We start from the raw sequence: 15,866 nt of genomic DNA, 5'->3' as shown, positions 1-15,866 counted from the left end.
AACCTCTCAACACAATCATATGTCACAGGATCCGGCAATAATTTTAACATCTTTTTTTTTTTTTTTTTTTTTTTTTTTTTTTTTTTTTTTTTTTTTTTTTTTTTTTTTCGCTTACTTATCTCATTTTGGTTAGTTATTAATTTGTTATGTTCTACTGAGAGTAACTAGTGTTAGTTGCATTGTTGTAACTTCTAGCATATGACTTCGCAAAGTATACTTTAAATGTTTGATACATTTAGTATATAGCACAGGTGAAAATTTTAAAGTTGAAAATATCCCTTATTACATAATAGATTAACTAAGTACTTTTTGCTCTTATGTTCAGAAACTCTACAAAAAATGCATACTTCAGAGGACAGAAGTATATATGATAAAGTTGTCAATGCTCTCTTTGATGAGGAGATGTTACGCATGAAAGACCACCATCATCATGCTGGTACATTGAGGTTGGCTGGAGACGAGGCCTCAGTTCAGTACACAGATTTAGACACTGAGGTTCGTGATTATGTTATTGAGGTCACAAGGGAAGTGTTCAGACAACACTGTGCAAAGCATCTGGAGATAATACCCACGCGTTTGTTGGAAGATTTTCCACAGCTCAATAGGTTCCTCTCTTAATCAAACTCCACGCTATCTTGTTTACACTAGTTTTTATCATAGTGCACAATTTGTTCCTAATGTAGTTGGCTAATTATTTCTGATATTTTATGGGAAGGAACACTGTGAAACTGTTGACCCACGGAGGAGATATGCTTGAACTTTGCCATGAGCTGCGTTTGCCTTTTGTTAGTTGGGTGATCTCCCACCAGGTATTTACTCTTCTACAGGGAGCTGTGTTAGTTTTTCTTCTATTTGTCATTGATTTTTACGAACTTACCTGAAATCATTGGGATTTTAATTCAACTGCCTATACCCTGGTTGAGCATGGTATAGGATTTGAATTCCTCTGTAATTAGATGTTCATCTTATGCCATGGGTTTAATTTTTATTTTCTGGCAAAATATTTGTACTTTTCTGTGTTTTGCTAAGCATACATTGATTTGGCGAGACCTCAACCTTAGCTTTGTTCTTTAATTTTTTATGTGTGTGTGTGTGTTTTTTTTTTCCACTATTTTTCTTTTTGGGTCACAAACACTTGTTTCTAACTTATAGATAAATGCTTTTTCTTTCTCGTGAAGCACTAGATAATTTTACTTTTAAGTTGGTTTGGAAAGAAAGAAAAGAAAACTGGTTTTTAAAGTTCACAAAAGACCACCAATGAGAGGCTAGATATGTATGAATGAATAATTCGCGGGGAGGGGGGGGAAGGTAAGATAAAAGTCATAAAGCTAAAGAGATTCTTTCAATCAAAGTTCTTCCTTTGGTTTAAAAAGTCATAAAGCAAAAGAGATTCATTTAATTAAAGTTCTACCTTTGGTTTTTAATTGTCTTTTTCAATAAGATTTAGAGCACTTGGTCAGTGATGAAGTGCCTTTCAAGAGGTTCAATCATGCTCACATAGGTAAAATGGCTTTGGTCCTATGGGCTTGAGAGAGAGGTTTGTTGAAGAGTGGTGGTGGACTCTAAATGGAGGGTGGAGTTCTAGTGAGTTTGTTGGGGCGTATGGGATGGGGTTATGGAAGAATATCTGGAGGGGTTGGGAAAAGTTCTCAATTCTATTAGATTTGAGGTGGGAGATGGCTCCAAAGTTAGATTATGGCATGATCTTTGGTGTGGGGATTTGGCCCTTAAGGAAGGCTTTCCAGTTTTATTTGGTATTGCTTGCGCAAATGATGCTTGTATTGAGGCTCACGTGGAACTTTTCGGAGGTTCTATTCAGTGGAACGTGAGCTTTGCTAGAGCGGCTCATAATTTTTTTTTGATAAATAATATGCAAGTTTTTTTAAAAGCGTAAGGCGCCCCTACGTACACTGGAAGTATACAAGCGGAAATACCTAACTAGAAATAGAAAAACGAACAAGAAAATCAGCAGTCCACAAATATAGGGAGTGTAAAAACGAGGATAAAATGTCTTCTAATGATCTTTCCAAATCCTCGAAATTCCGATTGTTTCTCTCCCTCCAAATAGTCCAAAACAGACATATAGGCAACATTTTCCACACCACCGCACTCCTCGTCCTACCACAAGACCACCAACAGGCACACAAGTTGATGGCATGACCCATGATAACCCAAAACGGCTAAAAAGAGCACTCCACAAAGCATGAGCGATGTCGCAATGCAAAAGTAAGTGATCAATAGACTCCCTATCTCTTTTGCACATACAACATCTATTTACGACTATAACCTGTCGTTTCCTTAAATTATCCATAGTAAGTATTTTTTCTACTGTCGTCAACCAAGCAAAGAAAGCTGCCCTTGAAGGAGCCTTAGTCCGCCACACACTCTTCCAAGGAAACCCTATATAAACTGAAGAAAGACTTAACTTTGAAAGTGCCTCTTTTGGATGGAATCCACCACAGCTTATCTTTGCATCCTCTCCTTACTGTTACTAGTGCAACATTTGAAAAAACGATGCTAAGACTTCCACCTCCCAATCATGAGCCTCTCTATTAAATCTTACATTCCACTGGTTGCTGCCACCTAAGATCTCCAAATTCTTTGCAACCAAAGCATCCTTCTCCCATGCAATACTAAAGAGAATTGGAAAGGCAACCTTAAGAGTCGTTTCCCCACACCACCGATCATGCCAAAATCTAGTTGTAGTCCCGTCCCCAACAACAAGTCTAGTAAATCGAGTGAATGACTCTCACCCTTTTCTAATATTCTTCCACAACCCCACCCCAAAAGCTCCAGTGGACTCACGAGAGCACCATCCTCCCCATGAACTACCATATTTAGCATCCACCACTGCTTTCCACCATGCTTCTCTCTCGGTCCCATATCTCCACATCCATTTATCTAGCAAGGCACGATTAAATATCCTCAAATTTCTTATGTCCAACCCCCCCTTAGATATCGGGGAACAAACCTTGGACCAATTCACTAGGTGATATTTTAACTCGTCGCCTAACCCTCCCCATAAAAAATCTTGCTGTAATTTCTCAATACAGTTGGCAACCTTCACTAGAATAGTGAATAAGGACAAATAACACGTGGGTATATTCGCTAGGGGCATATAATACGTAGGATTTAACATGAGCGGCTCATAATTGAGAGGTGGATGTCTTTGTCGCGTTCTTCAGGTTGTTGTATTCAGTGCAATTGAGACGAGAAGGTGAGGACAAGTTATGGTGGCTCCCATCCAAAAGAGTGTTGTCTCATGTTAAATCCTTTTATAGTGTCATGGGGTGTAATGATGACTTCTGTTTCCCTTGCAAGAGTGTTTGGCGGACTAAGGTTCCGTAAAGGGTGGCTTTTTTTGTTTGTTTAGCGGTCCTAGGAAAGATCCTTAGCATGGAGAATCTTTGGAAGCGGCATGTCATTGTGGTTGATAGGTGTGGTATGTGTAAAGGAAATAAGGAGTCTATAGACCATCTTCTTCTGCATTGTGAGGTTGATTGTGGCATTTGGAATGTTTTCTTCTGTCGATTTAGGCTGTCTTGAGTTATGCCTAGACAAGTAGTTGACTTGTATGCTTGTTGGTGGACTGCTAGCACCACTCGGAGTGCTGTTGTGTGGAAGATGGTGTCTTCATGCCTTTTGTAGTATCTCTGGGGGAAATGAATGATATAAATTTTGAGGACCATGAGAGGACTTTGGAGAAGGTTAAATCTTTATTTTTCAACACCTTGTATGGACAACTGCTTGTGTTTTTCCTTTGGTGATTAATTATCATGATTTTTTTTTTTTTTGTTCCTACTAGCTAAGTGGATTCTCTTGTATACTCCTTGTTTACTTGGGGGCGCTTTACACGTTTTATGATATCTCGATTACTTATTAAAAAAAAATAGTCACATAGTTGGATTTTACAATGCCAATTGCTGTAGCACATGCTTCTCTATTTAGTGATAAACATGAAAAATAATGTCAATTAAAGTAACTTGTGATGATACTTTCTATGCTGCAGAAATTTTCATTCAAGCGATATGAAATATCTTGTGTCTATAGAAGAGCAATTGGGCATTCACCACCGAATCGCTACCTTCAGGTGTGCGTTACAATCATTGAAAATGTTATGGGTTTGTCTCCTATTCTTTTATAGTTTTGGAAGTGAATCATATGCAATGTTCCTAATGGTGCCCCCATGTTAACTTTCGGGGGAATTTGATATAAGTTGAAGCCTCTTTATACAGAATGTGTTGTCAACAGGGTGATTTTGACATTATTGGAGGTGCATCAGCATTGACAGAGGCAGAGGTTATCAAGGTGCTGGATTCTTTTGTTTATACCATGCTCTCACTCCGTGTCTCTCTTTCCCTCCCCCAACCTCTTTTGAAAATCAAATAATGGAAGTGTCCCGTAATTTTAATTATTAAGTATACCTTTTTTTCCCCCCCTTCATAAAATGATTTCTTCAAAATAACATTGTGATTCTTGATTTTAAGTTGTACTATGCATTATCTGAAGTCTTAATGGCTAGTCACTTCGACACATGGTAAAGACATCATTATTTTCTTGATGCATCAATCTGACAAACACTTTTCAAAAATCCCAGAAGAAGAAGGCATAATTGAATTTTTTAGGGGTGTTGGGATGGAACAACAACTTATTTTGGTTCAATTATCCAAATTTTCATTGCACTCTTGTTATGATGTTTCTAATTTATTCTATTAAGTTGGCTCCAATCTTATTAGAGATTTGTGACACGCTTGATTTTAAGATCTGGTTATTTCATGTATTTTTTAATTTGTTATTGCTTTTTATAACTAATACACTATAATAACTATAATTATAAATTATTGTAATTTGAAAGTATGGGAATTTTAATTGTATTTTAGAATGGTGGATTTTATTTTCATAGAATAAAAATGAATGAAAAAGTTAGAGAACTAAGATATTGTAAGCAAGGGAGAGGTAGTGAGAAAAAGAGGAAGCCTTTGACTTCGAAGTCTTGGTTTTGACTTTCGTCCTTTAATTTGTTTTCACTTCCTAGCCTTAATCCATTCACCTTATGTAAAGGGAAGGAAAGGGTTGGAAGAGAAACGAATGTAAGAGCAGAAGGGAAATTACCATTCCTTGTGTCTGGTTATATCAAGAAAGAAAGGAGTGGGAATAATCCAAGTGGTGGCCTGATTCGAATAAGAAAGTTTGCTTTCAGATAAGTATGATCCAATAGTGGCCCCATTTTAATAAGAAAGTTTGCTTTCACATAATTTGTTTCCCCTTTTACTTCCAAATTAGGAGGAAGCAAAGCGATGCAAGAAAGGTGATGGCTCTGTTATCTTTCCCTCCCCTTGATTTGACCCAATCATAGAGAAAAGAGGCTCCATCCTCTGCTTTGTTCTTTCTTCGTTCTCTTTCTTTTACTCTACCCTCCAAACATAGGCATATATAAATTGGCTATACAAGTAGAAAAGGTGGTCCCATGATGCTTGCTGTTCACTCTATTTCCTTAATTGATTCTTATGGTAGGATTTAATGGAAAATTTAAGCCTTCAGAATGCTGTAAGCATATTACCTGTAAAATTTTGATTTAAAATGGTGAGTTGCAGACAAGGATGGAACATTATAAATGAATATATCTTCAGGAAGTTTAGGTCCTTGATAGGACATATTCATACAAGATGATTGAATAATGATGAAAATGATTTGGTCTCAAGCAGCATAGAACTTTGGTTGATGCACCGGTGAAGGTGACATGGGGAAAATTGAAAAAGACTGGTAATTAAGACCTGTAACGCTATGGGTCTTTCTGGCCCTAGACAGAATGTAGTAAATCAGGCTTTACAGAGCCAGCCAATGACAGAGACATTTTATGGTGAGTGAGGGATCACCATCCTGGAATTTGTAGAATATTTGGACCCTGTATCAAGTATCTGAGATATTTGATAAGTTCAGAAACTCACGGGCAATCTAAGCAGAACAAAAACAAGATATAATATACACACACACACGCACACTCACACTTCTAAAATGACAGACCCGTTTGTCTGGTTAGAACACAGAATGACAAAACCCCGTGGTTCATCAAATATGCGAGCATGTATTCATGTATATATGTAATGAATGTGTATATGTACATACATCTGACTGTGTATGAGAACGTAGGTAACTATGCTCTTATGTATGTCTGGATGTACATAGATACAGTCTGCATAAAATATGTGAAAAAGAAATACTCCCTCTATCCCAATTTGCTTGCCAAATTTGAGAAATCACAAAGTTTAAGCGGGACCAGTTTATGCATTGACACATCATATTCTTGATATACGTTGTTGGTCCACTTTCTGACAGTTTGAGCTTTTGACGGCTGTGGTAACTAACAACTAGGGATTATTGACATATAACTTGCAGCATTTCCTCTTAATACCTCTTATCTTTGTGTCTCTGGTGGATCTGTCTATATGCTGTATAAGTGTATTCATTATACTTGTGGCTCATTTTACAGGTGACAATGGACATTGTAGGTCATTTTTTCAATCCAGATTCATGTGATATTCATTTAAATCATGCGGACCTTCTGGATGCAATTTGGTCTTGGATAGGAGTGAAGGCAGAGCATAGACAGAAAGTAGCAGAGGTATATCATTAATGTACTTATGAGATTAGCACCATTTAGTACGTGAAGTATGACCTGACAGATGCTTCCATTTCTGAATGAAGATTCGTTCTATGATGGGTTCTCTGCGTCCTCAATCTGCTGAAAGGAAATCAAAATGGGGAGTCATAAGGCGTCAGCTTTTGCAGGTTTGTGGCAAAATTATTTGAAAAAAAAGAACTATATATATATAGTTTTCCTATGACAGTTATTTTTTTTTGGAATTATACACTAATACAACAGTCAACATTTTATTTCCTAGTGATTCTTATTATGTCTTACATTTTAAAAATGCATAGAATTTGTAGTTGGCTTGATCTTTTATTTAATCTTTGTATTAGCAAATGCGCTTCTCTTTTCTGTGAATGCAAGTCAATTTTATACATTAGTCACTTTAGAAGCTATGGAAAGCATGTACAAATTGCTGCCATTATGCATCTGGCTATGTTTCCATGAGTTTGATGTCATGAGGGTGTCCAGTAGAGTTATGGATGCCCCTTATATTTATTTATTTTGATAAATAATGTATATTAAAAAATGCACAGAGGGCTACAACTCATGTAAACAGGAAGTATACAAAAGAACTCCTACTAGGTATAAATGGAAGCACAGATGCCCCTTATATTTATAAACCTATAAGTGGATATATGTGCTAGTCATCCTATGATGCAACTAGGACTTGGATACTATCAATCACTGGGCTTAGTAAGGTTGTTTATCTAGGCCCATCGGTCCAAATGTGCTTTATATAACTAGTTTCACACTTACAGTCTTCTCTCTCTGTAATTTATAGCTATCATTTTTCTTTTTTTAAATGATCATGAATTTAATACCTTGTTCATGCTGTCATGGCACATACCATGCCTAATAAGTCTTTCCTAAATATTCTTGGTATTCCCTTGAACCACCAAAATTCTTGCATGTATTATTTTCTCAGCGCTAAAAGACCTTCATTGCCGTTTACCCTGTCTTAAATGAATTGGTTGGCTTGAAAAGAAAATGACAATAAATCTTGTGAAGGGGATGCATGCAAATTTTTATAGCTACTATAATGTGTTTCAGATGGATCTATTCATTCTTCTTAATTTTATTTCTTTTACAGGAGCTCAATCTAGCAGAAGCTGTTGTAAATAGGTTGCAAACTGTTAGTTTAAGGTTCTGTGGAGCTGCTGATCAGGCAATTCCGAGATTGAGGGGAGCCTTGCCAGCTGGTAGAATTTTATTGTTTATATTTTTACATAAATTCTATGATGAAACATACGCTTATCATCTGGTACAATAACAATGCAGATACAACTACACGCAAAGCACTTGATGAGTTGTCAGACCTCTTTAGCTACTTGAGAGTATGGAGGATTGAAAAACATGTATATATAGATGCATTAATGCCACCAACTGAGAGCTATCATAGAGATTTGTTCTTTCAGGTATCGTATCTATGGTTAATTTTTTCTTTAGGAATTAATCACATCAGTTGCTTAAGCACTACCACCCTGGGAATCTATAAGCCAGTATTTCTAGCCCCGTGAAATTTCACTATTCCAAATCACTTCTTTATTTCCCTTTCTTTAATTTTAATTTTACTAAAACTCTTTTATCCGCATCTTTGATGAACTTTAGATAGTTTAAATCCCTTCGCTTTTTCTCTCTAATCCTAGCTAATTTATAAATATCCTTTCCCCACCCTTTGTGTCTATTTTATCATACAAACCATCATATGCTCTTAGTCTAGCCTCCTTAATTATCATTAGCCTTTTACTATCATAAGCTGAATTTGATCATGTTAAATATTTGAGCTAATTCTTTTAAACTGAGCCCAACAATAGCCATGGTTGATGATATCTAATTATTATTATTATTGTTGTTGGGCATTCATGTAATTCTGTTTTCCAAATCTTATATAAATAATATGTTAGTAGGGTGGTACTTATCAAAAAAAAAAATGCTAGTAGGGTGGTAACCCTAATTTTGGGTCCTTTCTTCTAGATAGCCATATTCTTTCTCTCTTTCTCTCTTCTCCTTGCTCTTCTCTAGGGTGTTCGAAAAAATGGACTACCCTATCCACCAGGCGGATGTTGACCAAAATTGGTTGGTTTTCGTCAAGGGCGGGTCGGTTGTCAAAAGACAAATGTATTTGTGACCGGTGGTCGGGTTGGAGGTCAGATTAAGAGTTTGGTTTTCCAATTTAAACCGACTGGACCCTCCCTCGCATTGTATACAAGATATATTGCCAACAGGTCATAGGTCCTTACCTTCACATATGTGTTACGAGGGAGGAGTAAATGGATCCAATGCAGGTCTCTAGAATTTGTTTATTGCTTTCACTGAAAAGAATACAAGAAGATAATTGTGTTAATTGGTACTTGCTGAAGTAGTTGAGGTATAAACACTCACATTTTGTGGGAAATATGTGGCTAAATATTTGCTTTAATTACGAAGCAACCACTTATATGGGCTTAAAGAAGCGAGCAGATGCTTCGTGAAAGGTGTATGAGTAATTGTAGTAGGTCTCTATTAGATAACATGAAGTTTCAAAATTTGGGATTTGTTTGAAATATTCACCAAAAGCTGATAGATGACATGATTAAATGATATGCAAACATAAGACATAATTCTATTGAGCCTCTGACTGTGGGTGGCTCTACTACTTCAGATCTAGAGGTCATTAGAAACCATGTTACTAGTTTTTACGAGTCTCTTTTCACAGAGAGCCTCAACTGGAGACCGAGGTTGGATGATCTTGAGTTTTGTTAAATGTTGGTGAGGCCTCTAGGTTGGAAGTTCCTTTCGAGGAAAGGGAGGTGTGGGAGGTGGTGAAAGGTATGGATAGGGACAAGGCCCCAGGCCCAGATGGCTTCTCTATGGCTTTTTTCCAGGATTGCTGGAATGTGATTCAGATGGCATTATGGCTGTTTTTGCGGAGTTCCATGAGCGAGGTAAATTTGAAAAAAGCCTTAATGCTACGTTTATCTCTCTTATTCTAAAGACACATGGAGCTTCCGATATTAAGGATTTTCGTCCGATTAGCCTTGTGGGAGGGACATATAAGATTGTTGCAAAGGTCTTAGCCAACAGAATGAAGAAAGTGATGGATAGGGTCATCTCTAAACCCCATAATGCTTTTGTTAAAGGTAGGCAAATCTTGGACTCAGTTCTCATTGCCAATGATACGTCTATTGCGGATAATAGGGAGTGTCCAAATGGCTCTGTGCAGTGGAATGTTTCCTTCATTTGTAGGGTTCATGATTGGGAAGTGGAGGTCTTGGCATCTTTTTACACGCTCTTGTATTCACACTTGATGCATGGGGTAGGGGAGGATAGGATGTGGTGGATCTCTTCACGTAAAGGAAAATTTGAGGTAAGATCTTTTTATAGGATCCTTGCTTCTAAAGATCCTACCCCTTTCCCTTGGAAAAGTATTTGGCCCACTAAGGTTCCTTTGAAAGTGGCTTTTTTGCTTGGACGGCCCCGCTTGGGAAGACTCTAACCTTGGATAATGTTCGGAAGAGAGGTATTGTTGTGATAAACCGTTATTGCATGTGTGAATCGGATGGGGAGTCAGTTGACCATCTCTTTCTTCATTGTAGGGCTGCGCGTATCTTGTGGAATGCCATTTTCTCTCGGTTTGGTTTGTGTTGGGTGATGTCTAGTAGCGTCAGGGGTTGCATGCTTCTTGGTAGGCGGGTGGCAAATCTCATAGTACTGTTGTGTGGAAGATGGTTCCTCTTTGTCTTATGTGGTGCATCTGGATTGAGAGAAGTGTTAGATGTTTGGAGGACTCGTCTAGGAACATTGAGGACCTTATCCACTTTTTCTTGTACACCCTTTTCACTGGGATTGCTGGCTGGCTAGCGCCCTTAGTAATCAGCTTCCCTGACTTTCTTTTTATGTTCTCTTCTTCTTTTTCTTCTTCTTAGTCGCTCTCTTGTATACTCCTTATGTACTAGGGTTGCACCCCTCTGCGTTTTTGATTAATACATCTTTACTTATCAAAAAAAAAAAAAAAAAATTTAGACCCCTACTCTCTCTTCTCATTATTCAACTTGGTATTGGAGTAATGGTTCTGAGTTTGAACCCTAACTTCATAATTTACCTCACATTTCAATTAAATTTTTTACATGTTAGGCCTCACTTATTGAGGGGGAGTTTGAACTCACATGTAAGGAGAAATGTTAGAATATTAGTAAAATGAAAAATTTACCATTTCCTATCAACCTAAGTTTTTGGGATGAATGAACACATCCAGTACTGTACAATTTGGATTTACTGGTCATGATCTTGCATTCACATTGTAAATATTTGTGATCATGTTGGAATTTTCCTGATCATGAATGTCTGTTTCCTACCAGGCACCCGAACTTAAAATTTATTCATAAATTATTTTCTTGGTTCAATGGGATGTCTAATTCAAAATGAAGATGAGGTAAAATAGCAGCAAAGCATACAACATGATTCTTTTTTACTAAAGAAAAAACATAACTATTCATCTTCTAGTGCTGATCGCATCTATGTGGGTCCTGTGAAGGTCTGATACAATCCTAGCCTGAAACATTTTGTGTGAAATGGCTGCTGTCTAGACTTGAACTCATCCACTTGCCTTTGGCACCCAAGAGTTTACCATGGCACCTAACAATACCTCTTTTAAGCTATTCACTTATTTGTTAGCTAATTACAGTCATACATTATAATAGAACAATACTTTATAGTTGTATTATGAAACTTTTCAGAATGAAAGTTAGTGAGGATTTAATTATCGAGTCCATTAATCTAGTATTCTAGTTCTGGTACATGACTTTTAGTAACTATATGAAAATATTTCATTCAGTTTTATTTTAAATTGTTAAATTCCTTTGAAACGAGGGGAATAAGTTTATATGGTTTATTTGAAGTTTGGACCCTAAATTGATGTATTAGTGTGAGCATGTTGTTGTGTGCTTGATATATATTGTTGGTGTGCTTCCTCATAGGCCAAGCATAGAGAACCTATGGTTTATGAAATTTTTCCAATTGAACCCAAGTTGTTAAACACAATTTTAACAATCCAATTTATGATTCAATTACCACTGATATTAACACCAAAATAAGAATAAGCATAAAACAAATCAACACACAGATTTGGTGATGAAGTTAAAACCTTCAGTTCTTCAAAAAGTTGCAACACCCCTCTGCTCCTCTCCTTGTATTGGGGTGGTCATGTGATATGCAATTGATTCACCATTGCGTGAGGTTGTTATTGGCATAAGCACACACCCCACCCACCTTGGGTGGGTAACTAGCTATTATAATGGATTGTTCATTAAAAAAAAGGACTCTTCAAAAAGTAAAACCACTCTGAGAGGCAACCAACTCCAAAGGCATTCACAATAGAAGGCTTATATTACAGATTGTTCTACTTACAAAACCTTTGTAAACTTGAAAACCCAATCTCGTAACCCCGGTAAACAACACATTCACCTCACGTCGCAATGACTCCATAATCTTTTTTTTTGATAAGTAATAATCATGTTTTATTTTATTTTTTGATAAGTAATGATATAAAAGAGCGCAAAGGGGCGTAACCTATATACACGGGAAGTATAAACAGAGAGCGCCTAGGAGGGAGAGAAATGAAAAAGAAAATCAGAGAAACTAATCACTAAAGGAGCTAGCCAAGCGGCTGTCCAAGAGTAAAGAGTAAAGAAGAAGAAATAAGTCAATTCCTCTATGGTCCTAGTGGAATTTTCAAAACATCTAGCATTTTTTTCATTCCAAATACACCACATAAAACATAGAGGGATCATCTTCCAAACAACCGCGCTTCGAGAACGACCTCCCGACCACCAGCTAGCAAACAAGGCCCTCACCCGGCAAGGCATGACCCAATGCAACCCAAACCGCTGAAAAATTGTGTGCCAAAGAGCAATTGCAAGCTCACAGTGGAGAAGAAGATGATCGGCCGACTCTCCGGTCTTTTTGCACATACAACACTACTCCACAACCACTATGTTCCTCTTACGCAGCGTATCATGAGTCAAAATTTTGCCTAGGGCCGCAGTCCAACCGAAAAAAGCCACCCGCTGAGGCGCCTTAGTACGCCAAATGCTCTTCCAAGGAAACTCCTCTTGATTAGAAATGGCCAAGGCCTTATAGAACGACTTAACCTCGAACTTGCCCTTCTTGGGCGGAGACCAGCAAATACAATCTACGCTGCCTAGGGAAACCTTGCAAGAATACAACCGATCAAAAAAAGGAGAAACCAAATCCATCTCCCAATCTTGTACCGATCGTATGAAAATGACATTCCACTCAACAACCCCATTCCTCCCAATAAAATTATCCTTCACCCAAGCTTCTTTGTATCTGGCGATACTGTATAAGGATGGGAAAGCTTGCTTCAAAGAATTGTCCCCACACCAAATATCATGCTAGAATCGGACTTTCGAACCATCCCCCACCTCAAAACGAATACCTTTGGCAAAGAAATTCCACCCTTTCCGAATATGCTTCCATAGCCCCACACCATGAGAGCCCGAAACCTCCTTCGTGCACCACCCACCTTCTTAGTCTTCATACTTAGCTTTGATCAACTTACACCAAAGCGCCCTGTTCTCATTTGCGTTTCTTCAAAGCCATTTCCCCAAAAGAGCTTGGTTAAACTGATGCAACTTCCGAATGCCAAGACCACCATAACGTAGAGGGCTACAAACTTGGTTCCAACTTACAAGATGCAACTTGGGCTCATCCCCCATTCCTCCCCACAAGAAATCTCTTTGGACTTTCTCAATCCTTTTAGCTACACTTACAGGGATCGGAAATAGAGACAAAAAGTAAGTCGGAAGATTAGCCAAAGTGCTCTTAATGAGGGTTAAGCGACCTCCTTTAGAAAGATACATTCTCTTCCAACCTGCCATCTGACGCTCCATCTTTTCGATCACTTCATTCCACATAACCGTATCCTTGTACGACGCCCCAAGAGGGAGGCCCAAATACTTCATAGGCAATTCGGCAACACTACACCCAAGAATGTTAGCTAAGCCCCCAATGTTCTCCACCTCACCAATGGCCACAATCTTTGACTTTCCAAGATTCACTCTCAAACCCGAAATAGCTTCAAAACATAAGAGAATGAGACGAACATACCGGATTTGCTCGATAGAATCTTCACAAAAAATCAAAGTATCATTTGCAAATAAGGAGTGTGAGATCATCAACTCCGACAAGACCCTATTTCCCACCGAGAAACCAGTCAAAAGGCCTTGGTCAACTGTCGCATTCACCATCTTACTCAAAGCCTCCATAACAAGCACTAACAATAACGGTGAGAGAGGATCCCCTTGCCTGATTCCCCTCGAACTGTTAAAGAACCCTTCCGGAGAACCATTCACAAGAAGGGAAAATCTTACCGTCTTAATACACCATTCTATCCAAGCCCTCCACCTCTCGCCAAAACCACATCTATGCAGCAAATACAAAACAAAGTCCCAATTTACATGGTCATAGGCCTTTTCCAAATCCAATTTAGAAAGAACTGGCACCCCTGATTTCATGCGACTATCCACACATTCATTTGCAATAAGAACAGAATCTAGGATTTGCCGGCCGCCAATAAAAGCATTTTGAGAATAGGAAATGACCTTACCCAAAACAGTTTTCATCCTATTGGCAAGAACCTTAGACATAATTTTATACACCCCTCCCACCAGGCTAATGGGCCGAAAGTTCTTCATCTCCACCGCATCCGCCTTCTTTGGAATCAAGGAAATAAAGGTTGCATTCAAGCTCTTCACCAATTGACGTCTGCGATGGAACTCTGCAAAAACCGCCATAACATCTTGCTTAATAACACCCCAGCAAGCTTGAAAAAAAGCTATGGAAAAGCCATCTGGACCCGGAGCCTTATCACCATCCATACCTTTTACCACCTCCCAAACCTCCTTTTTCTCAAAATCTCTTTCTAACCACCTATTGTCCTCCTCCTCGATGTACAAAAATGGCTGGTTATCCATTGTAGGGCGCCAAGAGCTTTGTTCCGAGTAAAGACTTTGGTAATACTGCACTATGTGATCTTTTACCTCCACTGGATCACCGGATACGATGCCATTAATACGAAGCACTTCCACCCGGTTGTACCTTCAGTGACTCCAGAATCTTTAGGCTTCTTTTATATGGATTGCCTTCATGAACGAACCTCATCTGCTTCAAATCAGAATTCTGATGGCTGAAAGCTTTGCAGTGGTTTCTGGCCACCATTAGAAGTGGTCTGGCGTCTTTCGGTGATCCCGGTGGGTACTCTTTAGGGGCGGCTGAGTTGGGTCATAGGCTCCGTTTTTTTCTTTTCGTGATGATGGCATCTAGGGCGGCTCTGTACCCAACGGAATCCAAGTCCATGTTGTGTTATTCCTGGAAGCCATAGGTTGGAAGAGGAGCTCAAATGGATGAGAAACTGATTGCCGAGGCTGTGGAGGCGATTAGCGTCCCGTTGTCTTTGTTGCTAAGTTCTCTTGCTTCGTCGTTGGTTGGGGCCATTGCCCCTACCTACGCTGGTGGCAATTAGGGATGGGGTCAGCAAGTCCATTCTGGTAAGTTTTCTTCAGTGAGGCTTCCTTCTCCCGACAGCTTCTTGGGTGGTCCAGAGCCCGGCAGGTCAGCTATTTCGCTGTGGTCTGACGTGGATGGGCCAACTACCTCTTTTCAATGGGCTGATGGTATTGTGGGTGAGCAGATCCCGCATAGGCTGTGGCTTCTGTCCTCTTCGGCTTCTGGGTGTTCTCCTTAATTCTTGCCAGGTATGTCTTGGAGGGATCTGGGAGGGGGGGGGTTGTTGTAGGCTTTCCTGGGGTTCTTCAAGATTGCCAAGGCTGTGCTATCACACCAAGGGGATTTCTTATGGAGGGAATGAGAAGGGCTTTCTAGAGGTTTGAATCTCTGCTTCCAAACAAAAAGGGAGTAGAAAGCTTAAGAATTTAGAATGCTGAATCAACTTTGATGCTAGGGGAGTTGGTTCTAGCCGGGGCAAAGGCAAGAGGGCTCTTGTTGTGTCCTAATGTAGCCTAGGGGTTTTGCGTTCCTATTGTGGGGCTGTCGTGGGGCTTTGGGTTTTTGTGAGTTTTTTTTTTTTTTTGGTTTCCTTTTTGTATACTTCTTGTATGCTTAGGGGCGCCTTTGCTTTTTTATAATATTTCTTTGATTACCTATCAAAAAAATAAAAATAAAAGAAAAGAAACTATGAGAAGTTTATGATCTATTT

The 15,866-nt window shown here is 38.8% G+C and overlaps 1 protein-coding gene across 1 annotated transcript in view; it reads left to right on the top strand.

Moving 5' to 3' along the window:
• Nucleotides 1-15,866, top strand: part of LOC132182084 (eIF-2-alpha kinase GCN2) — an 80,116-nt gene that overhangs the window by 57,338 nt on the left and 6,912 nt on the right. The window contains exons 17-24 of the mRNA XM_059595292.1: nucleotides 326-605; nucleotides 716-809; nucleotides 4,010-4,090; nucleotides 4,252-4,308; nucleotides 6,491-6,622; nucleotides 6,706-6,789; nucleotides 7,743-7,851; nucleotides 7,931-8,067. Of these exons, the coding sequence (XP_059451275.1) occupies nucleotides 326-605; nucleotides 716-809; nucleotides 4,010-4,090; nucleotides 4,252-4,308; nucleotides 6,491-6,622; nucleotides 6,706-6,789; nucleotides 7,743-7,851; nucleotides 7,931-8,067 (974 nt within the window). The remainder of the gene's footprint in view (nucleotides 1-325; nucleotides 606-715; nucleotides 810-4,009; nucleotides 4,091-4,251; nucleotides 4,309-6,490; nucleotides 6,623-6,705; nucleotides 6,790-7,742; nucleotides 7,852-7,930; nucleotides 8,068-15,866) is intronic.

The sequence above is a fragment of the Corylus avellana genome, chromosome ca1 (genome assembly GCF_901000735.1).
Source record: "Corylus avellana chromosome ca1, CavTom2PMs-1.0".
NCBI classification, from domain to species: Eukaryota; Viridiplantae; Streptophyta; class Magnoliopsida; order Fagales; family Betulaceae; genus Corylus; species Corylus avellana.
This window is presented reverse-complemented; position numbering and strand designations above follow the sequence as displayed.